This window comes from Apteryx rowi, unplaced genomic scaffold (assembly GCF_003343035.1).
Source record: "Apteryx rowi isolate R43461 unplaced genomic scaffold, aptRow1 scaffold_28, whole genome shotgun sequence".
Classification (NCBI taxonomy): Eukaryota; Metazoa; Chordata; class Aves; order Apterygiformes; family Apterygidae; genus Apteryx; species Apteryx rowi.
Genome location: NW_020449196.1, coordinates 2485209 through 2508462, shown reverse-complemented (window position 1 = coordinate 2508462; position 23254 = coordinate 2485209). Strand labels below are relative to the sequence as shown.

At 36.1% G+C, this 23254-nt stretch overlaps 1 protein-coding gene across 9 annotated transcripts in view; it reads left to right on the top strand.

The window, feature by feature from the left end:
• The window catches only part of CHD9 (chromodomain helicase DNA binding protein 9), a 103696-nt gene that overhangs the window by 72966 nt on the left and 7476 nt on the right, over positions 1 to 23254 (top strand). For 7 of the 9 annotated variants that reach the window (XM_026068749.1, XM_026068747.1, XM_026068745.1 and 4 more), the window contains 22 exons: positions 984 to 1194; positions 3404 to 3599; positions 5090 to 5257; positions 5849 to 6028; positions 7355 to 7465; positions 8229 to 8425; positions 9675 to 9874; positions 10351 to 10510; positions 11535 to 11624; positions 12249 to 12352; positions 12494 to 12611; positions 13309 to 13366; positions 13700 to 13742; positions 13895 to 14114; positions 14282 to 14484; positions 14732 to 15640; positions 17317 to 17480; positions 17799 to 18071; positions 18853 to 19021; positions 20114 to 20253; positions 20776 to 20997; positions 22375 to 22503. In XM_026068749.1, the coding sequence (XP_025924534.1) occupies positions 984 to 1194; positions 3404 to 3599; positions 5090 to 5257; positions 5849 to 6028; positions 7355 to 7465; positions 8229 to 8425; positions 9675 to 9874; positions 10351 to 10510; positions 11535 to 11624; positions 12249 to 12352; positions 12494 to 12611; positions 13309 to 13366; positions 13700 to 13742; positions 13895 to 14114; positions 14282 to 14484; positions 14732 to 15640; positions 17317 to 17480; positions 17799 to 18071; positions 18853 to 19021; positions 20114 to 20253; positions 20776 to 20997; positions 22375 to 22503 (4265 nt within the window). The remainder of the gene's footprint in view (positions 1 to 983; positions 1195 to 3403; positions 3600 to 5089; positions 5258 to 5848; positions 6029 to 7354; positions 7466 to 8228; positions 8426 to 9674; positions 9875 to 10350; positions 10511 to 11534; positions 11625 to 12248; positions 12353 to 12493; positions 12612 to 13308; positions 13367 to 13699; positions 13743 to 13894; positions 14115 to 14281; positions 14485 to 14731; positions 15641 to 17316; positions 17481 to 17798; positions 18072 to 18852; positions 19022 to 20113; positions 20254 to 20775; positions 20998 to 22374; positions 22504 to 23254) is intronic. The other 2 variants (XM_026068751.1, XM_026068750.1) reach the window with 2 other exon arrangements.

Here is a 23254-nt window from a genome sequence, read left to right as displayed (position 1 = left end):
CTAATTTTGGATATTTTTCTATGTTCTTCTGCTTAAAGTCATAAGATTTCTGTATTGACCCCAATTGCATAGCTGTCTATTGTTTTCTAAGAGCATAGAAACAACTGTTCTTGTTGGACTTTAAATCCACCTGGAACTTTGTTCTGTCTCCGACAGTGGCTCATGGGGGATATTTAGAGTACAAGCACTGTCTTTTACTAAATTAGTACTTCTTCCTCCCTCCCCCCTCAAATAAGTAACCACAAGCTAGGTCTGAGTTGAAAGCAATGTTATTTCAGCGCTATTTGTGCCATGTTTTTAAATGACTATACTCAGACTTCCTTTAGCTTGAGGGCTATGGCCTTATCTTCCTGACAATTCCATTTTCTCGAAACTGTGTACCTGTTATCCATGCTGTAGGGTTTTTTTTCCAATTTTAGTTAAATCATTTTCTTATTCATAATAATATTTGAAATTAATAGTGATTAATATAACTACATCTTGAACAYTGAGTCCTGCTCTTGAATGCTAAGTCAAAAAAAGGCACAATACACAATTAAATCTGTTAAATTTGCATTGCAATATTGGAGTATTACTAAGGGCATTCTGGACTTTGACAAAAAAACAAACCTGACCCTGACTGAGTCATCAATGTCACAGATTTTTGGGGGTGCAGCTGTCCTTGTCACCATCACCCAATTCCATCACAATAAGACACAGTCACAAGTCATTGAAAGTGTCTTCTGTGGCCTTTATTTTTGCTACTTATGCTTTTGTTTAACTGTGGAACCCATTTAGTAAGTACAGGAAAAGAGGGCAAAGTTTGGATTTAAGTAAACAGTCAAACAATTGAATAATTAACAATTTATGGATGGAAGACAAATGCTTGCCCACATTTAAAAAGTTACAAACAAATAAACTGTTTATTTTGAGACTTATCTTGTGTATATATGAAGGTATTTGTGTGCATATATGTACGGATACTGACAGATATTCTTTGATAGGTGCTGAAGAGAAAATCCTTGGAGAGTTTAAAGAAACTTATAGCCCAAGTGCTCCTGACTTCCATCTACAAGCAATGATCCAGTCTGCTGGTAAATTGGTWCTTATTGATAAGCTTCTTCCAAAAATGAAAGCAGGAGGCCACAAGGTGCTTATCTTCTCTCAGATGGTGCGCTGTCTTGATATTTTGGAGGATTACCTTATACATAAAAGGTAAGGTATTGCATATTTTGTCTTCATAGTGTGTTATTCTCAATGGGCATATCTTTAGATGTTTAGTGCAGGATTAATGATTACAGCATACCAAAGATAGGAAACATTTTTTTGTTGTTGTTCCAATTACTTTGTAACTTCTTATGCTTTGTGATATGTTATCAATTATTCAGTGACAGAAAAACTTTAGAGAGCATCTGAAGAAAGGTTATTGGGTAAACCGTGTGCCTTCAGTTTGTTGCTTTTTCCATTAAACGTTCTTGTATGTATGTACTGCTTACACATTGCCTATCAGAAACCATGTAAGTTCAAGCTCAACGTTGCTTGTCTAAACCCCAGGAAGCATGTAATGCATGCTTTATTTACGTTGTGTTGAACTTGGACCAGATACTTCTATGGGAAGTATAGCTCCTTACTCCCGACAAAATATAGGTACATAATGTTTAATAACTGGAGCTTTATTTTCTATATTAGTGTAACAATAGATATGTGGCTACAGTAAGGTAATTTAGGCCACTCTTAAAAGCAAAATTTTCACTTCCTATTTTGCCTAAATTACTACTGTTTTGAATTTTGCAGGATTTTACTGCCAGCCATAAAACCATTCCTTAGACTGGCTTTTGCTGTAACATATAATAGCACTGTTTGATCATACTGTTGACCCAAGGGAAACTAAGCGCTTATTTAAGCACGTGACTAAATACTGTGCATAAAGCCTTAGCATCTAACCTTAAACTCAGTTAAAAATCAGTAGTTGCTATGTTAGTCTGTAAAACTATAAAAAGTTCTGGTTTGATTGTTTTAATAGTTCAGTTGTTGGCTTGTAGATACTGCTTTAAAGCATATACTTGTCAGTGAACAGTCTAGTAATACAGAATTAACTTAAAAAAAAAAACCTTAGTAATAAATGTAGTGCCTTCGTGCAATGGATACTGGAATGTGTATTGGAAATCATTTGCAGATTATATTAACATCTCTTTTATTATCATTTTATTTAACTTTTATACTTTTTTGTTATGTGAAGTTATTAATTTGAACTGAAAGCTCAACATTTTGTGTTTTGTATATGTGGATTTTAATGCACTGACTGATTCTGTCTTCATAGTAGTACATATAATTCAATATGAAAATATTCCTTATTCTGTAAGGTTGTAACAACTAGACTAGTACATCACTGCTACAGGTAAAATCTTTTGAAATCCACAGAAGTTAAAATTTGCTTTATGCTGCCCTTTGGTTAGAACTGTTGGAGTGCCCACAGGGTTAGAGGTAATACTCAGCAGAGCCCCTAACTCTAGGGGACAGCCGCCTGCCAAACTGCCTGTGGTCCTGTGCCGTTTTATGGCTGATTAGAAGAAAAATGGTTGTGAAGCTTTTTGACTAGTAAATATACAGTCAGCATCTTCTTCCCTTTGCAGCATGCAGAAGTCTTTTGCTCCTTTTTTAAGCAGGGCCGAGACATTTATCTGGATTTCAGAAGCTTCATAGGAGTCTTTGTAATTATCAAAGGTAACGAAGGAAGTGACAGTTGAACTTTGGTCTTCTAATTTTGCCAGTTTTACTATAGTAGATCAGAAGTTCCTTGAGCCTTGATAAAGACCAAGACAGTGTTAGAGGTGCTGTGAAGTCATTTTTGTTGGATCTCTCTTGGTCCTGGCAGAAAGAATACGCAGTTCATGCAGTGAYGGCTCACTGGGTGCTGCTGTGTGCTGCTTCGGCAGTTACCCCCACGAGGTTCGGGCCTTTGGCATGCGCTGCAGCAGTACGCCGCCAGGCGTCTGTCACCTGAGGCAGTGATCCAGAACAGCACATGAAAATCTTTTAAATATCTGCATTGGACTTCAGTTTGTGGTGTGTTTTAATACAACTAAATGCCGTGGTAATGCATGTTCCCTGGTACGTATAATCAGGCTAATCAGTCAGAATAATAATTCTGCTTTTCAGAAGAATTTGTCTTAAAATGTCCATGTTAGGACTTGCTGATGTTACCCACATTTTACTACTACCAATATGAGAGGTCAATCTTGATTTCTGGTTATGTTCCTCACTGATAAGCAGAAATCAAAGTTGTTTATGTCATTTTTATTGATTGTAAAGAATAAATACGCAGGCAAGAGACCTATTGTAATTTCTCTTTACATTATAAACAGTTTTGTAATGATTTTTGTGTGTGTCTGTGTGTGCTGTGTGTATACGTGACAATGTGCAGATACTTATATGAACGAATTGATGGACGAGTAAGAGGGAATCTGAGACAAGCTGCCATTGACCGGTTTAGCAAACCCGATTCGGATCGGTTTGTCTTCCTCCTCTGCACCAGAGCTGGTGGCTTGGGCATTAATCTGACAGCAGCAGATACCTGTATAATTTTTGATTCTGACTGGAATCCTCAAAATGATCTGCAGGTAATTCTTTTTTTTTTTTTTTTTTTGGTGAGCGGAATATTGAGGCCTAAGCAGGCAAACAAACCTAGTCAATATAAATTTGCTCACTTTGAATACTGTCTCTGTTTTGAACATGCATGATTTCAACATGTTCAGGGTTTTCTTTTTTGAAGTGTATGTTTAAAGTTTATTGATGGATACTTTCTAAGTAGAAGTCATCTAGGTTCCATCTTTTTTCAACTTTGTCTTTCAGATTGATTTCTCTTTAAATGCAACAGTTTACTGCAGCTAAATGCAACCAAATCTGTGAATTTATAAAAACCTTAAGATTTTGAAGCCATCAGGAAACATGAAACAACACTGGGGAGTCAGATTTTACATATACTGACTGTACAGTTCACAAAAGTAGGGCTGTTCAATTAAAAATTATTTAACTAGGGAAGAATTTGGTCCCGTGTTAAGGTACAGTTACTCCATAGTTTTAGATCGGAGTGACTTCAGAAACTGTYCCAAGTGAGTAAATGCAATTGAACTAGTAAATATTACTAGCTATGGGTGTTATTTATCTTTGCAGCGAAATATCTAGGTGTAAATATTTGAGAAAAGGTGATGAGAGGCAGAAGGGAGCTGGGATATAGGTTTGTCCTGTAAGCCTGAAGTAAATACAAAGCTATATAATCAAAACTGCTTTGTGTAAGAAATGCAGAGGGGAAAGCCTCCCCTTCGTTTTAAGAAATATAGACATTGAGATGTAGTTTAGTTAGGTGTTGCTACTGTGATACCTGACCAGAAACTCAGAAGGTCCAGTTAGCACATAAAATAGGCTTTTTATAGAACTTTGTATTACCTGTATTTTTACTTTATACAGGCTGTATGCTCCTACTGCCATCCTTGACCACTAAGATTCAACTGTAATAAAAATCTAGAAAGCTAAAGGAAAGATATTACCATGTGGGTTTATGTAAGAAAATGTTTATTTGTGTATGCAAATAGATGAGAGAGTAATGTATAAATGAAGATATTTCTCATTACTTATTAAAACCAAATATAAGAGATTGAGGTTGAAACTAATACATTTTTATATAATACATACATAATCTATAGAAAAGCAGTAATTTGTAGAATCAAACAATGAATTAGTCAAATTTAGGAATTAGACACTGAAGTAGAATCCAGTTTGAAGTCACAACTTCTTTAGTGTTTGTATTTGGAGATCTGACAAATTGTGGCTTAGTGTGTCTTTTTTATGCAGTGTTTTTGTTGGAGAAATACCATTTAGCAGCATTCAGCACAGATCATCCCACCTGCATTTTACCTGTTACTATTCTTACAGAAGTGTTTATGGCGTGAAAGATATCTGATAGTTTCCATTTAAGTAAATGTGAACTGACTTCCTTTCAAGTTTATGCTGTTGTTTAAGATTTATGCTACAGTAGAACAAATTTCTTAGTCTTATCTTGTTTCTAGACAAAAGTCTAAATTTTCATTTTTGTTCTCCATTCTTTCAAAAGGCTCAAGCCCGTTGTCACAGGATTGGTCAGAACAAAGCAGTGAAGGTCTACAGATTGATAACCCGTAATTCGTATGAGAGAGAGATGTTTGACAGAGCAAGTCTGAAATTGGGACTGGATAAGGCTGTCTTACAGAGTATGAGTGGAAGAGAAAACAGCGTTGGTGGTGTATGTAAATTTGTTTCTTGAAATAATTATCCTTTTGCTTTTGTAATCCTGTGGGAACTGTTTTAATTTATAGAAGTTACCGTTTTTTTTCTATTGCTTGCATCTGTTATGTTTTGTGATGTGGGTTAATGATAATTGGCATAATTATCAAATATAGTCACATTTTCTGATAAGTTTTCTGATAAAATTTTTGTTATTTGTTACCTCATAAGGTCCAGGGTAGATAATTTCAAAGCTAACACAGGGAGAAAAGTTTCTCTTTGACTTGTTGCATCTCCTGAATTGTATTACTTTAATATAAGATCAGATGTATGCGTGGTAATAAAAGGTAATTTTTTTAAACTTATGTTCATCACTGCATTGATAATAGCCATGACTAAAGAAAGGTACTTGCAAAAAATCAACACAGTAACCATATAACATTATTTCAATAGTCAATTAGACTTTTATCTTAGTGCTTTTATTAACCTAGATTTTAAGTTTATAAATTAAAAGGCATAGTTAGGTTGTAGAAGGGAAAGAAGAAATAAAAAAGGCTTTGGGGGATTTTTTTCCCTAGACTTTATTTTTAAATCTATTTTATTTGCTCAGATCCAACAACTCTCTAAGAAAGAAATAGAAGATTTGCTTCGAAGAGGGGCATATGGTGCCATTATGGATGAAGAAGATGAAGGATCTAAATTCTGTGAGGAAGACATTGACCAAATTTTGCTACGTCGTACTAAAACTATCACAATTGAATCAGAAGGAAGGGGCTCCACATTTGCCAAGGTGCAGAAGCAGCAAGTTGTTCTTTGACCGTACAGAGTTTTAAATTTAGTTGAAGAATGTTACAAAGCTTATACTTTAAAAAGAAACAAAACAGTAGTTATGTCTATGAGGTGCATTTTTTGTGTTCTTATATTTAAAACCGTATGTAGACGTGCATATAGCAAAGTCTATGATTTGCACATTCACATTGAGTAAATGGCAGACCCAAGGGACATGCTTGAGCAAAATCAAGTGATAGGTGTGGTATAGTGGACTGCAGTAACCAAGAATATTAAAACATTGTTTTGTTTATATGTTCATTSAGATATATTAAGCACAGGGGAAAAAATGTAAGCTAATAATTTTTTAATAAGATTAAAAATTGTCAGATTGAATCTAAAAATACCTATACTTAGGATATGATTTGAACTCTRCACTTTTCTGGTAAGAATTGGAAGAGCAGAATAAGAATGTTTCTAAAATATAGGAGGAGAAATAAAGAAATTGTAAGAATAAAAGGTCTTCAGAGTAATTGATTATGTGCAGAATAAAATTGGCTGAAATCTGTTTTTAATTTGTGATGGGTAACTAAAAAAAAAAAAAAACATGAAAAAACAGCTAATTTCTCAAACAATATAACCAAGACTGTGCAACATGGGTCTTTCACTAATGCAGTTGTGACAATTTAAAAAACAAGCAAAGCAGAAGGAAAGCTTTTAAGAATATAAATGAATATTTATAAATAATGCATATAGTTATTTAGGATCTTTTGTTAAGTAAAAAGTAGGCTCCTTATGAAGAAATAGGAAGCATCATCATCTTTTTTTAACAGAAGAGCTAGAATTTTGTTTGTTTACTTTTTTCCCCAAAAGCAGTGTATCTTTTTTTTTCTTAATACTTTCTGAAATTAAGCTTATTCCATGCTCCCAAGCTTTGATTGTTGGTAGTTTAAACACTCCTTTGAAATTTCGCTCAAGCGAATACTTTTGCATGCAATGAAATCCTCAAATGCTGATGAGCCTCTTCAAAGGATTCCGTTTTCTTTCATTCGAGTAACATAGATTGAGACTTAGAGGCAGAAGAATCTTGCAGCTTCATGTTCTTCCCTCCTGATGGTGCAAAGAAGTTCATTAGATTTTTCTGATATCTTATGGATCTGACTTTAAGAGGGAGGAAATATTTTGAGTTACTTTGCACTGTAGGTAACTTCTAAAGGCTTAACAACTGTTTGGGATATTGTGATGGGATAAGACTATGTAGTCGTAGCAGCAGATGTTCAAACTGTACTAACTGTTCATCTACGATGTTGGTAAAATCTTTTTTTTTTTTTTTCCCCCCCCAATACAGGCTAGTTTTGTTGCATCTGGAAACAGGACTGATATTTCATTAGATGATCCCAACTTCTGGCAGAAATGGGCCAAAAAAGCAGAAATAGATATTGAAGCCATCAGTGGTAGAGTAAGTATCTCTCTTTTATAATGCATGTTCTTTTAAGTATGTGCTTATTGTTGAATTGTGGAATAACAGTGAAGGATTTTTGGTGCTTTTTGGATTAACATTTTGACTAATCAGACTGGGGGGGGGGTATTTTACTCCTTTATTTTTAATTGTGCTGGTTAGTCTGTGCATGGGTAATCAAGATTGCTTTAGTATTTTTTAGCTCCCTAATGTCCCAAAAGAGTTTGGTGGTGGGGTTTTGTTTGTTTGGTTGTGGCTTTTTGTTTGGTTTTGGGGTTGTTTTTGGTTTAAGACCTAGAAATGGTTGGAATTGTATAATTGTTCCGATTGCTTTGTTTCTCTGGCTGTAAATCCTATGCTAGAATCTGCAAGATAGCTGCCTGAGAGTTATAATGGCAGTTTTACCTTACTGAAAGATGTATCCTGTACTTTAAGAAATTCCTATGCAGTCAGTTCTAAAAAGGTTTCATGGCCCCTTTTTACTGGCAGAGACCATGCAGGAGTCTGTGCAAGTTTTCAGTGCAAATAAATGAGATTTCAGTATTGGTTATAACTAATATATTGGCATCATGATATGAAACTCAGTTTTTGTTGCCTTAAACACCACAAAATACTACACTTGCTTTTCATGTATTTTCTGTGATGTTCTTTGTAAAGTATCTATTAATGAAATTGGAAAGAACATTTTCTATCTCAACTAAAGCCACCTGTTTAAGAAAAACTTACCAGCTATTTTTGATAAGTTTTGTTTGAAATTTTGCAGAACAGCCTGGTTATAGATACCCCAAGAATTAGGAAACAAACACGGCCATTCAGTGCTACAAAAGATGAGCTGGCTGAATTGTCTGAAGTGGAGAGTGAGGGCGATGATAAACCAAAACTCCGCAGGCCTTGTGACCGCTCCAATGGATATGGAAGAACAGAGTGCTTTCGGGTGGAAAAAAACTTACTGGTCTATGGGTAGGGTATACATCCTACTTCATTCTTGGAAGCTTACAAAAGTGTTTTTCTAAGTACTGTATTTTGTTTATGGAATAAATTTTAACTATCTTGGCAAAGATGAATACAGATCCTGACCAAGTAGAGTGTGTGTGTGTGTGTGTGTGTGTAAATAAGTTTACTTTCATATTATATCCATTTGATGTGATCCTAAGCATTAAGGTTTGTTAGTTATTGCAAAAGATGTAAGGCATAATAAAATACATAGGTACTGCTAATCACATGAATATAATTTAACTTTAGATGTCTTTGTTTATGTGGTAAGACTTACCTTGGTTGTCTCAGGCTATGTGATACAGGTGCATATATGATTGTGTTTATACTGTCATGTGTTGTGGTATCTAGGTAGAAATAAGCATGTAATGACAGCATTTATAGCCTTTCCATTTTGCTTTGTTTTGTATCTGAAGGAGTTCCTTCAAATCCATTTAATGCTTTTATACTTCTGAATTCCCAACCTTTTTGTCTTTTAAGAGGAATATGTTTAAATGGACTGAACGTATAGTATGGTCAGTCAACCTACTAGGTTTTAGATTAAACTTGAAATTAACTTGGCATCTATCTATAGAATTTATTTAKCATATGAATTTATTGTGCACCCTATATAAATCTTTCTGACAATTTCCATTTGAAGAAACATTAAGGAAAAGAGAAAATCCTTCTTCAAAGGAGATTATGCACATTTAACACTGGCACTACAGTAGTCTCTGTAAATTCATTACAGAAGAGAACAGTGTTTTCAGTAGTGCTGCAGGCAGGCTCAAAAATCTGCAAGTAAATAAGGCTCAGTAAGGGGCCTGGTGTTGATAATTGCAAAACATTTTGCACTTCTGTGAGGTTTGAATAGGAACTGAAAATCTGACCGGTTAGTTTAAGCATATTAAAATCAAATGTTGATTTGTGAATATAATTTTAGGCCTTCTTTCTCTCTTGCCTTAAAAGATAAATGACTATGTTGGTACATCAGTATGAGTACCTGTCAGTATTGTGTTTTAAAAGCCTGCAACAGTCATCCATGTTTTTTAAACAGGCAACCCACAGAATTTTGTTTGAAAGGTTACTTTCACATTTCCACTCAGTAACTTAAATAGAAGGAAAAAAAAATAGAAAAGTGAAAATCTTGCAGAGAAGCTCCTTTTTGTAAAATAAATCTACAGGCTGCCTGAGTGTTTCACCTTAAAGTGCTGATGTGTATTTCACTTTGGACCAGGTGGGGTCGATGGAGAGAGATTTTGTCGCATGGTCGCTTCAAGAGACAACTAAATGAACAGGATGTGGAGATAATTTGCCGAGCTCTATTAGCATATTGTCTTGTTCACTACAGAGGGGATGAGAAGATAAAAAGTTTTATATGGGATCTCATTACCCCAACAGAAGATGGGCAAACACGAGAGCTGCAGAATCACCTTGGTAAGTTAAGTGTCTCTGCAATTAAATAGCTTCACATGCGTATACTTGTGATACTGGGATAAAAACAGCTGAAAACTCTCTCCAAAGGTGTCCTACTTAAAATAAATGGAATTTACTCTGGATAGTTAATGGGGGGAAAATGTGCCCTTTCTGCTTTGCTTTGCTTTTTGGTGGCTTACCCTAACAGATTGGCRTACTCTAGGTAAGCTTTCTTTTGGTTCAGCTGGTGTAAGAACCTGTTCTGTTTCGCAGCAGGTGACAACACTCTCCCTTCTCTCCCCCTCTCCTGCTTTGTCCTTAGCTGGTGAAATGTGCTCCAGAGATGCTCTAAGAGACAAAGGAGAAAGAAATGATGCGAGGCTAGAATTTTTTCTGCRCTGCAGGTCACAGTACTGATACAGGATATAGTAACTACAAGTATCGCAGGGGATCTATATATACCTGTTGCTGTCACTGTTTTATTTTAAATTATATAGGCTTATCAGCCCCTGTGCCTAGGGGAAGAAAAGGAAAGAAAGTGAAGACCCAAGCTAGTACTTTTGATATACACAAAGCAGAATGGCTTCGAAAATATAATCCAGAACACCTATTGCAAGATGAAGGATATAAAAAGCACATAAAACACCATTGTAACAAGTAAGCAGTAGCTGAAATGTGAATGTTTTCCAATTTTTTTTAAAGATTCTTTTTTCTTCTAATTCTCATTGTCTTAAAAAACTTTAAAATACTTGTGTTACTCTGCAGAAATAAGTTTTGATGATGTGTGCTTGATTAGGACAAATGGGTTGCATACTGGGAGGTGAAACAACTATTTCAGTTTTTAGATAATTCTCTGGTCATTTCTGATTAAAAATTATGTTTGTGTGTGTGTATGCGCCTACCTAGAGAGACATCCTCCTAGCGTATTTTGAGAGCCTTGTAGCACCCAAAGGACTGAAGAGTTTGCTAAGTTTGCTTAGATAATGCTTAGAGTTTATGCTTAGTTTGCAAAGAGAACACTTAGCGAAGAAACTGTAAGCATCAAAGTYGTTGCCTCTCAGTCTTCTGCTTTTTCCCTGGCAGAGTTTCGAGGCTTCTGAGGAGCTGAGCTTGCTTCCTTGCTTGTTGAAATTCACTCCTAGGCATGAGCTTGTTTTAGATTAAATTGGTTTTTAAATCAGTTTTCTGTAGCAGAACTTGTCATACTCTGCCTGAAAATTTTGTGCAACTGCAGTAGCTGGACTCAAGATAAAGCGTAGAGAAGCCACTGAGGTCATGTGCTGAATTGTAGAGGGAGGAGGAATGAAAAGGTGGTGTGGAGGATGTTCCTTTCTCAGCCTGCTACGGTCTTTTGAAGAGAATCCTCAAAACTGGACAAGGGAGATGGCAGTTTGCTAATAACAGGATTTTATGAAGAAAGTGAGGAGTGTTCTGCTGGCCCTGATCTTTTTCTAGGATTTGAAAGAATTTTTACAAAAAAATCATTTGTAAAAGTGGTTGCAATAAAAAAGTTGTTTAAATTCCTCCTGAATTGGAGGTTATCTTCTAAGGGAAGACAGTGATGTTCTAGGAAAACCAATGGAAAGCTTTGCAATGTCACAAAAATTAATGAAAGCTTTTAGAGTACTAATATCTGGGGTTCTTTTGTTTCTGTTTTTTTTTGTTTTTGTTTTTGTTTTAGGGTCTTGCTTCGAGTAAGAATGCTGTATTATTTAAAACAAGAAGTCATTGGTAATGAATTCCAAAAGGTGTTTGATGGAATTGATGCCAGGTGAACTATACAGAGGTTTTTTGCTTGTTTATTTTAAATGTAAACTATCAAATGAAAATTCAGAATTCTTTCTAGATGTAAATAAGAATCATAACAACCAAATATCTGTACCCTTAAACTGTGAGAAAATGCTTCTATTTGCTCTTTGTTTACTAAGCAGTTTGTACTTACTGTACATGAGGAAGTTTTGATTGCTGTTTATTAGTCTAGCTATGTAAAATAAAATCATTAAAACTAAAAAACTGAGTAAAAGATAAATTATTATAGTTTATATGCTAATCAGGAGGTATTCTCTGTTGTGCACACTTTTGGTTAAGTGCTTCATCTTCCATTGATTTTTATTTTATTTTTTTTAATGGCAGCATTTCCATTTGAAAGTTCTTGAACTCACTGCTACAGTAACTTGTGGTGGATAGAAAGTTTAAATTGGTTCAGAAAGCTGTTCTAAAAATTTATGGAAGAACAGCCCATCTAATACTATCACACACAAAAGCAGATAGTCTGTGGTTTACAAAACTTAAGCACAGACTGCCAGAAGTTGGCAAAGTTTAAGCGTACAAAGACAAAAATGTACCTCTCCTTCTGAGCATTAGTGACCCTTGCGCTGTTGGTGACTCTCCTTAGTGAAATTGATGTTTGGGTCCCTGAGCCAGATCACTCGGAAGTTCCTGCTGAGTGGTGGGACGTGGATGCGGATAAATCCCTTCTCATTGGAGTTTTTAAACATGGTGAGTAATACAGGTGGCTGTTTATATACTTCCCCACCACTCAGTATCAACCCCCTACTCTCTTGTGTTTTTTGTGGGGATTTTTTAATAGCTTCCTTGGAAAGTTGAATTTGTGCCTTTCCCCCCCCTCCCCCATTTTAGGTTATGAAAAGTACAACACTATCAGAGCAGATCCAGCACTGTGCTTCTTGGAAAGGGTTGGCAAACCAGACGAAAAAGCAGTTGCTGCTGAGCAGAGAGCAAACGATTATATGGATGGGTAGGAGTACTTCAAACTAGTCATGAATATTTTGAGGCCTTAAAATAAACTAGACTGAATTTATATGCTGTACTTTATTTTCCTCTTAAATGTTTTTTATACTAGTTTGATGGCATTGATGTGAACAATACTGCTTTGATTTTACTCTTGCAGTGTGTCAAGCAGAATTAGGAAGAGTGTAACAAAACCAATGCAGTGTGGGATTTCACAGTTAAGGAAAAAATGTAGCAACTTGTTGTTACAGTGATTGCACCCATTGCACCTTGTGGTGGGTCAGAAACGCCACTTAGATGCTGAAGTGCAAAAGCCTCCTGAGGCTGAGTACTGCAGACCTGTTTTAACTCCTTTGCCGATCCGCCAGCGTGATACCAGTCTTGTGTAGCTAACCAGTGACCCCAGTAGATCAGCTGGAGTATCACTGCTAACTGCTGCAAGGCAGAACTGCCTTTACGTAGCAGGGAGAGGGCTGGCAACTCTCTCATAAAGGACCTCCTTGAAGGAGACTGCGACTTTAAAGAGAGGAGGGGGAAAGGACAGGGTTAAAGCCGCAGCTGCTATGAAATATTTTCCGTCTTTCAAATAAAAAATTAACCAGAGTAAATCTAACTAGATTTAAATGTTCTGTGTATTTGAAAAAAGAGTAAGGATTTCTTACAGTGTTATTGAAATGGCTTGTTATGTCTTGAAATTTTAACAGGGATGTAGAAGATCCAGAATATAAACCAGCCCCAGCAATGTTTAAAGATGACATAGAGGTATAGTGGGCATCTAATTTTTTATWCTTTTAACACACTCTGAATGCAACATTTTGAATGTTTTTTTGAGCAAATTATTTAATATTTTCAATATTTCTCTAAATTGATACAGCTTATGCATGTTTCCTGCAAATCTTTATAGTGAGGGGGAGGGAAAGAGGAACAAATTGGTGTGTAATTCTTTTCTATGCCTTATTTAACCATTTGTTCAAAATATAAAATACATTACTGTTGTTCTTTGTCATAATCGTAAATTGTCTGCAAGATGTGCATTTTAATTAAATCTCTGGTGGGGCTACATTTTTTATTTGGTTCAATTTTGTTTTTCTACAGGATGATGTTTCATCCCCAGGTGATCTGGTAATAGCAGATGGAGGTATATACATAAAACTTTAAATTTCAGCCTTAGTTTGAATTTTTTAATTCCCCTGACTCTTAGCTAAATCATATTTAGATTGCTTGTTGTTAGTGTGCAGCCATAGGCACCAGCAATAATTAATTTGTTTGTGTAATTTTGTTTTAATATAGATGGACAAATGATGGAGGGAGACAAAATTTATTGGCCCACTCAGTCCGCCTTAACAACACGTCTTCGCCGCCTAATAACAGCTTATCAACGAACAAGTAAAAATAGACAGATTCAGCAGATCCAGCCAGCATTCCCAATACAGACTAGTATGATGCAGCCTCCATATGAAGAAGCTGCTCTAAATCCAAAGATGGCTGCTAAGATTGAAAGACAGCAAAGGTATGTGCAGAGCACAAATATTCTTTTTTTTTTAATACACAATTATAACAAAAATTCAAAGGAGTTTTATATTCTATATTTTATATATTCTTGATGAAGTAATAATTGCAAGTTGCATGAAATAGTGAATGAAATTACTGTTTCCAATTTTTTTCTTGCTGATCAAGATGGACAAGAAGAGAAGAAGCTGACTTTTACAGAGTTGTGTCCACATTTGGAGTGGTGTTTGATCCTGAAAGGGGCCGATTTGATTGGACCAAATTTAGAGCGATGGCTAGGTTACATAAGAAAACTGATGAGAGCTTAGAGAAGTACTTGTATGCGTTTATGTCAATGTGCAGGAGAGTCTGTCGTCTTCCCTCAAAAGAAGGTGAGTGTATATATTTTAGAGTTTTATCTCTTAATTTCTGCTATGAATATGTACCTTGAAATTTCTTTCATGTGTTCCAAAATAAAAGTGGGGGAGAACAAAATAAGGATAGATCTGAGGTGAAATATGAATCGAAAGTTTGTAACAGGGAGAGATATTAACTGGTCAAAGCCATTTACTTCTAGAACTGATTTGGAGTGGTTTGGATTTTTTGCCAGATTCTCATCTTTGTTTTGTTTTGATGCAGAGCTCGTAGACCCAAACATCTTTATCCAACCAATTACAGAGGAGCGTGCTTCTCGGACTTTGTATCGCATTGAGCTTCTAAGGAAAGTGCGAGAACAGGCTCTTCGACACCCACAGTTGTTTGAACGACTAAAACTATGCCAGCCGAACCCAGACTTGCCTGTCTGGTGGGAGTGTGGGACTCATGACAGGGATTTACTTATTGGAGCTGCTAAACATGGAGTTAGCAGGACAGACTATCATATTCTTCGTGATCCTGAACTGTCATTTATGTCTGCCCAGAGGAGCTATAGTCAGAACAAAGTGGCACTCTCAAGGACTTCTACTCCCCTCTTGCATCAATATCAGATGGCATTGTCTGCTTCTCCTCTTACACCTCAGTCAAGAATGCTGGATGCTAAAGTGAATGCTCTTGAGGATACAAAAGTTAAAAATGAAAATCTGAAAGAGGACCCTCAGTCTTCTGAAGGGGAATCTATGTCTACAGAGGAGACACAAACAATAATGAAATCTGAACCTTTGAGTCCAAAAAATGGCACATCAATACAAAATACAGACCACAAACCTAGCGTGAAGACTGAAACAGACAGGCGCATGGTTGCAGCAAGGACAGAGCCTCTAACTCCAAACCCAGCCTCCAAAAAACAGAGAGTCAGCAAAAGAGGATCTGATTCCAGCTCGGACTCAGACTCGGACTCAGATAGATCATCCTGTTCTTCCAGGTCATCATCTTCATCCTCTTCATCTTCCTCATCTTGTTCACACTCTCGATCAGGCTCTAGCTCCTCGTCATCTTCATCTTGTTCTTCAGCCTCCTCCTCATCCTCCTCCTCCTCCTCATCCTCCTCCTCGTCATCATCGTCATCGTCTGAGGAGAGTGATAGTGATGAAGAGGAGGCGCAAAAACGTGGTATGTGCATAGTCTTTTTCTCCTTGTAAGCTGGAGGTGACCAAGCTTGTACTTGTACTAAAATTTTCAAGCATTTAAAATATTTGCTTCAAAACTGCTTAGAAAAGACTGAGGAGATTATATAGCATAGGACCAAAGACCATATAGAGAGACACTTTGGAAGTTTCAGAGTAGAAGCAAAAACCACTGATTAGTGAAAGGGCTTAAAATTTTTAATAAATTGATCAATCATACCTAACTTTTTTAGATATTGACTATGAACTGTACTCTACCCTTGTCACATTCAAACTGAGTTAGCATGTGAACAGATATTTCTCTACTCTGTGATAAATGGTAATAGGAAGGGGAAGAGAATGAAGTTGGGCAACGGGATTACAGCATGAGTGAATAAGCTTCCCTCTCGCCCCGATAACTGAGGCAAAAAGGCATCATGTTAAGCAGATGGATCCTTTTGTCTGGGGAACTGACAGACGGAATCCATAGGGTTAATTTTATGGGGAATGAACACTGGGAAATAAAATGCTGCTTAGACAAAATGCTTCAGGTGCTGCTGTCTGTAGCAGTAGAAGGACGTTTTCAGAGGAAACCGTTGTATGAAAATTTCAAAACAGTGTGAGAAAAGGAAGGCTTATATGACATAATATTTAGTTCCAGATGGAAGATACCATAACGTTTGCTTCACATACAAATATTGGGCTTCCTTTCTGCCAGCTCAGTCTGTTTAGGCATATAGTTGTGCTATCCTCAGATCGCAAAATGTTGTAAATCCATCAGCCTTTCTTTTTGTGGCTATTGGTAAAGACTGGCAAATGCTGGAAAATTCCCTTAACTTCATCTACGCTTTTACTTTTAAATCCAGGTTTTGTTTCATGTATTGTGCAACAGTTGTAGAACTGTTGGCCTACTTCTCACATCTGAAATTTCTTAAGCTAAATAATATTAATAATAGATGACTAAATATATAGTCATTGTTAAGAACAAATTTGAGTTCTGGAGAACTGTCCCTCAATACCTTTATTCTTTGTGCTGATGTGGTATTTGCCTTACTTTTCAGATGTCACCAGTTCTCAGTTTCAGTCTGTTTCCCCTAGTCATAGTGAAATTTATATTGTTGTCTGAATGGAAGCAAAAGTAAAAGAAGAATGTGGAGAGACGTGTAAGCAAGTCAGAAGACACACTAGAATGTTACTAGGAAAAAACCTCTGTGATTAAAAAATTAAAATTATGCAGACACACATTTTAAAAACAGTGGAAAATAAGTGGAGGATCCAACATACCATCCAGAAAATGAAATGGGGCATTTTTAAAAGTAGTATGCTCAGTAGACTTGCCACATTCTGGTGATGGACAACCTCTCTGTTCAGCCTAATATTATGTTTTAGAGCATGTTGGTTTGCAAATGAAATACTAGTGTTAAAAATATGTAAGGATTGCCTATCAGATTACTCTGAAGCACATCTGTTTTCAAATAGCTGAATGTTTGACATGTTAAGCTCTTGAAAAAGTCTTGGAAGACCAGCAGGCTTACTGAAAAATCTGACAAATTAATTCTGCGGTTAAACTTGGTGTTTGGACTTCCCTGAATGTTGTTTTGTATATTTTGTTTACCTGAGCCTCTTATGAGTGTTTTTATTCCTTTTTTTGCAACATGAAATTATATTAGTGGTTTTATTTAGCAGAAGGAACCCCTCATATAAAAGCCTACGATGAAGAAAGTGTCGCTTCTCTGAGTACAACACAGGATGAAACCCAGGACAGTTTCCAGATGAACAACGGGACACCAAATTCCAGTTATCTCCTACAAGGTGGATACATGTTGGCTGCATCCTATTGGCCAAAGGCAAGTTTATGCTTCTTTGAGAACCAAAGGTATAGGGGAGGGTGGGCTGTGACATTAGTATTCAGTTAAATGTTAAAACCAAAAATTTAAGCTGAAGTTGTGGGGAGATCTTGAAAGGATAAGAGTTGTGTTCATGGCAAATTACAGTAAAATTATGAAGTAGTATTTAATATATAGGTCATACAGTTATAAGTATAAATGATTGATTGTTCACATTAGGAAAAGAAATTTAGAGGAAGCATAAATAAGACAGAGATGTAATGTGTACAGTGTTGTCAAGCATTACTTTTGTAAAAATATTTTCTCTCTGTTTTTTAGGATCGAGTTATGATTAATCGGCTTGATAGTATTTGTCAAACAGTGTTGAAAGGTAAATGGCCTTCAGCAAGAAGGAGTTATGACAGCAATACAGTGGCATCTTTCTATACAACCAAACTCCTGGATAGCCCGGGTGCAGCTGCAGACTACAGTGAACCCAGTGCACCAACACCCCCTAGTGCAGGTGTTAAAGAAGAATATGATCAATCACCACAGATGTCAAAGGTGAAGAAGCATGTACGAGAAAAGGAGTTTACAGTGAAAATCAATGACGTATGTTTATTTTTATTGCCGTAGGACCTGATTGCGATTGCGGTGTGCGGCATGCTTTACCTGCAAGTGGCTGCCTGCTCTCACTCTTACTTCTTCGCACACTTGTTTGTGGGTATTTGGGTCTGCTTCTTTTGGGCATTCAGGTTTTTTTTTTTTTTAATTTGCATAAACCACTGGAGGGAATCATCGTTATTTCCCCCTTCAAACAGAAAGTTTGCCGTTACCTTGCTTCCTCAGACAACCTGTTTTTTGCAGTTTCTAAGAATCTGGTTAATAATAAAAGGTATTCCTGTTGTTTGGCTTTTTTGAATGTTGTAGCATGTCCTACCCAGCAAGCACTTTATCATTTCATGGCCTTTTAGAGGGTTGCAGGTCAGTTCCCCAGTTTTACGTGCAGGCTAGAAGCTTCAGAATGCTCGGGGTTTTTCATATCTTCAGTTTAAGACTTGTTCCTAGCACATAAAAATATATGAAACTTTTCTCCTGTRATTGGATGTGGCATTTGTGTAGGGTTAGATTAGGGAGGTAGACAGCTGTTCAGTGCCTCAGTTTTTCTGTTAAGATATTAATTATTTAAAATCTATATTCATAGAAGTAGTTCCATGAAATTTTCATATCTTTTTACATGGAAGAGAAGCAGGACTTGATTTAAGATCTAATGTGAAGTTTTCATTCTTCCTCAACTCTTCTGGAGTAACTGTTTGTATGTGAGAATCCTGATTATGAAGTAGTCATTTCTGCTTCAGAAGAGACTCTTCTAACCCTGGGATTTATTTAACAGGAAGGTGGTTTGAAATTGACTTTTCAGAAGCAGGGACTGTCTCAGAAAAGGCCATTTGAAAGTGAGGAAGGTGCACTGGGACAGCAGCAATACCTGGCTCGGCTTCGTGAACTCCAGAATGCTTCAGAGACCAGTCTTGTCAACTTCCCCAAATCACTACCAGAATCAGGTATATTCTGTGACTTCAAAAAATATCAGCGGGTGTAGGGATTAGTTGTAAATCTTCAATTTGGGGTGGTTCCGTTGGTCTCCGTATACGGTAAGTGGAGAGAGATGTTTACAATATTATTTGTTCCAAACTGCTTTCTAGAGGAACTCTGTCCAATGTGTAGGGAATTTAGGCACCTAAGTTGAGGCGTGGAGTTAGAAACATGAATAGCCTCACAGTGTCAGTGTAATGCTCGTTTATTAGAAGTCTCCTATTTTACGTTATAAACACCCTCAGTAGAAGATTTTAATCATTTTAAAATATATCAGTCTGCACTGACTGTAATAGATGTAAATCAAAACTCGTGGATAGTTTCTAAGCAAAGATGAAGAGCTCCAGTTTTATGCCTGTGTTAATTGTCTTTGCACTCTTCATATTCTTTCCTGTCTCCTGTAATGAAATATTGGAGAACAACAGTCTAGAACCAACTTTTTGTTTTCATAGCTTATTTTCATAATAGGTAACAGTAGGTGTACGTTAACAGAAGAAGATAGTGAGCCTGAAGTAAGCAGTTAAAATTTGGATTAAAATATTTGTAATGAATAGAATTAAGTGCATGTTTTAGGCCAGCTTCTGATTAAATGACTGTAAATCATTGAGACACATGTGTATAAAAAAAATTTCCTTTAGAAAAATATTAACCTTCATTTCCATTTTGCAGTTCCTTGTTCTTCTTTTGCAACATACCATTAAGGTCTTGCTATAAATGTTGTTAGAAACATTTATGTAAGGGTGTCTGCCAGTGTGTGAGAGATGTCAGCGGTCTTTAACAGCTCTTCTACTTGTACAGATTTGTTTGGGGGAGTTTTTAAATGGGAAACTTCCATAGTAGAGTAGCTTTTCAGATCCTGCTATTAATAATGCGGTTTAAATGGTCATAAAACAACAGGCAATTTCTGTTATATATTATATATAGAAAATATCTTTAGAAACTATCTGTACTGGTACTATTTCAAGTAATCTTATTTCTTTTTCTTTTTTTTTCCTCTAACATGCTGCTTGTTATAAATAGCTCAAACTTCATTAATTTTATTGCTTCATTCATTTGACTAGGTACTTCCAGTCAGTTAACAGCTAGTGCCAATGGAGTGATAGTTGACAGTCAGCCTGTAGTGAAAAAGAGAAGAGGAAGAAGGAAGAATGTGGAGGGAGTCGATGTCCTCTTTATAAATAGAAATAAACAGCCTAATCATGTAAGTAAATTTGATTCTATATCCAAAAATAAGGTCCGATTTACTGTTAATCTCTTAACTGAGCATTGACCTGTCAACATACAACAAAAAGTTTATTACTCAAAACAGGTTTTTTTCTGAAGTTGTTCATTATAAGTTTAAGACTACAAAATGAGAACTGTTTTATTAAATATTACCAAAATGCAACATTGGCAACTCTTTTTTAAAACTAAACTATATATAGTTCTTGTTTTTGATAAAATGTAATTAGCACTGTGTTATAAAAAACATGACATTTGACCTAGCAACATTTTCAGATACCTTTTCTTCCCAGTCCCTTTTCTGCCAACAAGTGTGACAGGGCCTGACCCTGCCATGACTGAAGTGGAGCTTATCTTTATGCTCATGAGTAGTCTCTCTGCATTCCTGGATGTGTGCATAATGACTCGCAGGACTGTGGCCTTCATTGTATCATATATAAAATAATTAGGGTAGTTTCTGTTTTCCACAGAGAACTTAATCAAATGTTTTGAATTTCTCCAGGTTAATCCAGGTATTAACTCCTGTCAAGTTGCTGCAGGAATAAACCCAGCGCTCGCTTACACTCAGTCCCAAGGCATGCTTGATGCAGAGAGTCCAGTTCCTGTTATTAACCTAAAAGACGGAACAAGGCTTGCAGGTGATGATGCCCCAAAAAGAAAAGATTTAGAAAAGTGGCTTAAGGAACATCCTGGCTATGTTGAAGATTTAGGAGCTTGTATTCCTGTGAGTATTCTTTTCAGCTCTGCTTTAGCTCAATAGCAAAACATCTCTCATAATGTACTTGAATTTGTATTGTATTTTATGTGGAATTCTCGTTTGTTTGTTTGTTCTTCTATATTATATTGTTTAGGAAGGAAAATATCTGTCTCCTGGTATTTCTTCTTACATAATTTGCGAGCTCCACTAGCCTTTCATTTCCCTCACAAATATAATTGCTAGGAAAAATAACATTATATGTAGATATTTGATCATTGTCTAGTTTTACATAGGCCTTAAAAATTATCTACATTAGGAAAATATGTTTTATCATGATGTTCATTAGCTAGTTAGAAATGATCACAGCTGAAAATATGTAACGGCAAATTTAGTGATGTGCAAGAGGATTAAAGACTTTATTGTGGAATATATCTCATCTACATTTCAGTGTTATGGTAGTATCACGTTGTGTGGGTATGATGAAAAGCTGCTTTCTATCCTGTCGCCGTGCTTGTACTGTTGCGTGAGGTTACTTTGGCCCAGGTACAGGATATTGTATTTTTCCTTGTTGAACTTCATGAGGTTACTGTCAGCCTGTTTCTCCAGCCTTTTGAGGTCTTGCTGAATGGCAGCCTACCCCTCTAGTGCGACAGCCGCCTTCCCCTGTTTGGCATCATCTGTACGTTCCTTGAGGGTGTATTCACCCTGTCCCACTGCCCAGGTTGTTAATGAAGACACAGGATGAAAAGTGCGTTTCCCGAGAGTTCCTTTTTTCCAACAGTAAATAAGCCAAACCTGACAAAATTAAAGAAGAGCTTTTGTAGATCCTAAGGTTATTAACTTTTTTAAGATACCAAACAAAAATGGAGGGGGGGAAAAGGCTAGTTGTTCTTTTTGTTAAGAATGTCTCAACGTAGTAACATGTTTTGTTCCACCATGTTTTTTTCAACAGTTGTGTATCTGTTTTTTGCTGCTGCTGTTCCTCCTTTCTTCCCTCTGAAGCAGTCTGGCAATTAGAAATGAGAATTTAGGTAAAATTTCAAAACTTCCAATTAGGCATTTTTATCCATGAATTAAGGACTGTATTTAAAACACTGAAGTATGTACAAAGAAATAAATTAAATATGCAAAGAGCATAGTATAAAATTCTGAGGATCGAAATCTGCATTTAGTATTTTTGAAGCAGTATAGGCAGTATGGAGAGAAACTAGATTGTCACATGATCTACATTTCCATTTTTTTTAAGTCATAAGAACAACTATCCAAATAAGTTTCCTTATGATACTGAATAGAAGAATGTGACTTCGAAAGAAGGCCTGCCTAAAGAGAATATGCAAGTATCTTAACATATTTTAAAACAGTTATATCAGAAAAATAATTGTTTTTTTAATTCCTTTCTAACAGAGAATGCAGCTGCATGATGGGAGGCCCAAACAAAAAAGACACCGTTGTCGAAACCCTAATAAACTGGACGTTAATAGTCTGACTGGTGAAGAACGTGTTCAGCTCATAAATAGAAGAAATGCAAGAAAGGTATTCATGTTACTGTCTTCATTCATATCTTCCCAAAATCAAGTTACCTGAAATGAAGAGCTCTTAATATTTAGCCAATGAAATTTTGTGTGCAAAGTAAATGTTTTTGTGTTGCATTTTTGGCACAAAATAGGAAAGTCAATGGCAATGTTCTAGTAAGCATTTTGAAACTATGGAAATATGTAAGACACTGCTAGGAACTTATTCTAGGGTTTCTGTTCAGAATTGAACACTCAATATACTGCAATATTTGTGCCATTGACTGAAAGTGAATTTCAGTACAGAGGCTATCCCATGAAATGCTTTGTTCCATAATAAAACTACTCTAGACAGATTTTTTGATATTTGTATTACAGTAAAACTAAGGTTGTTGTCTTTTGTATGTTATTGATTTAATTTAGCTCTCAGACTTATTACAGTAACTTTTTCAGAGGAATTTTTTATTTTYCATAGAATCTTTTTTCCTTGAAGACTGGCAGCAAAGAACACTCTAAAAAGACCCCATTTTAAAATTTGAATTTCTCGTAACATATAGTTCTCTATATGTTGTTCTAATCAAATAGCAGCAATCTGTCAAGTTCTAAACTTCACACACATCTTATGATTTGCCATTATTACTTTTGAAATTGTTAAAATTGTTATATTGATAGTGTATCCCGCGTAGGAACTTGTTCATTGGAATTTGTTAAATCCTGTGTGCTGGATTTTTTTTTTTTTTTTGGGGGGGGGGTTCTTTTCTTATCTCTGCCAT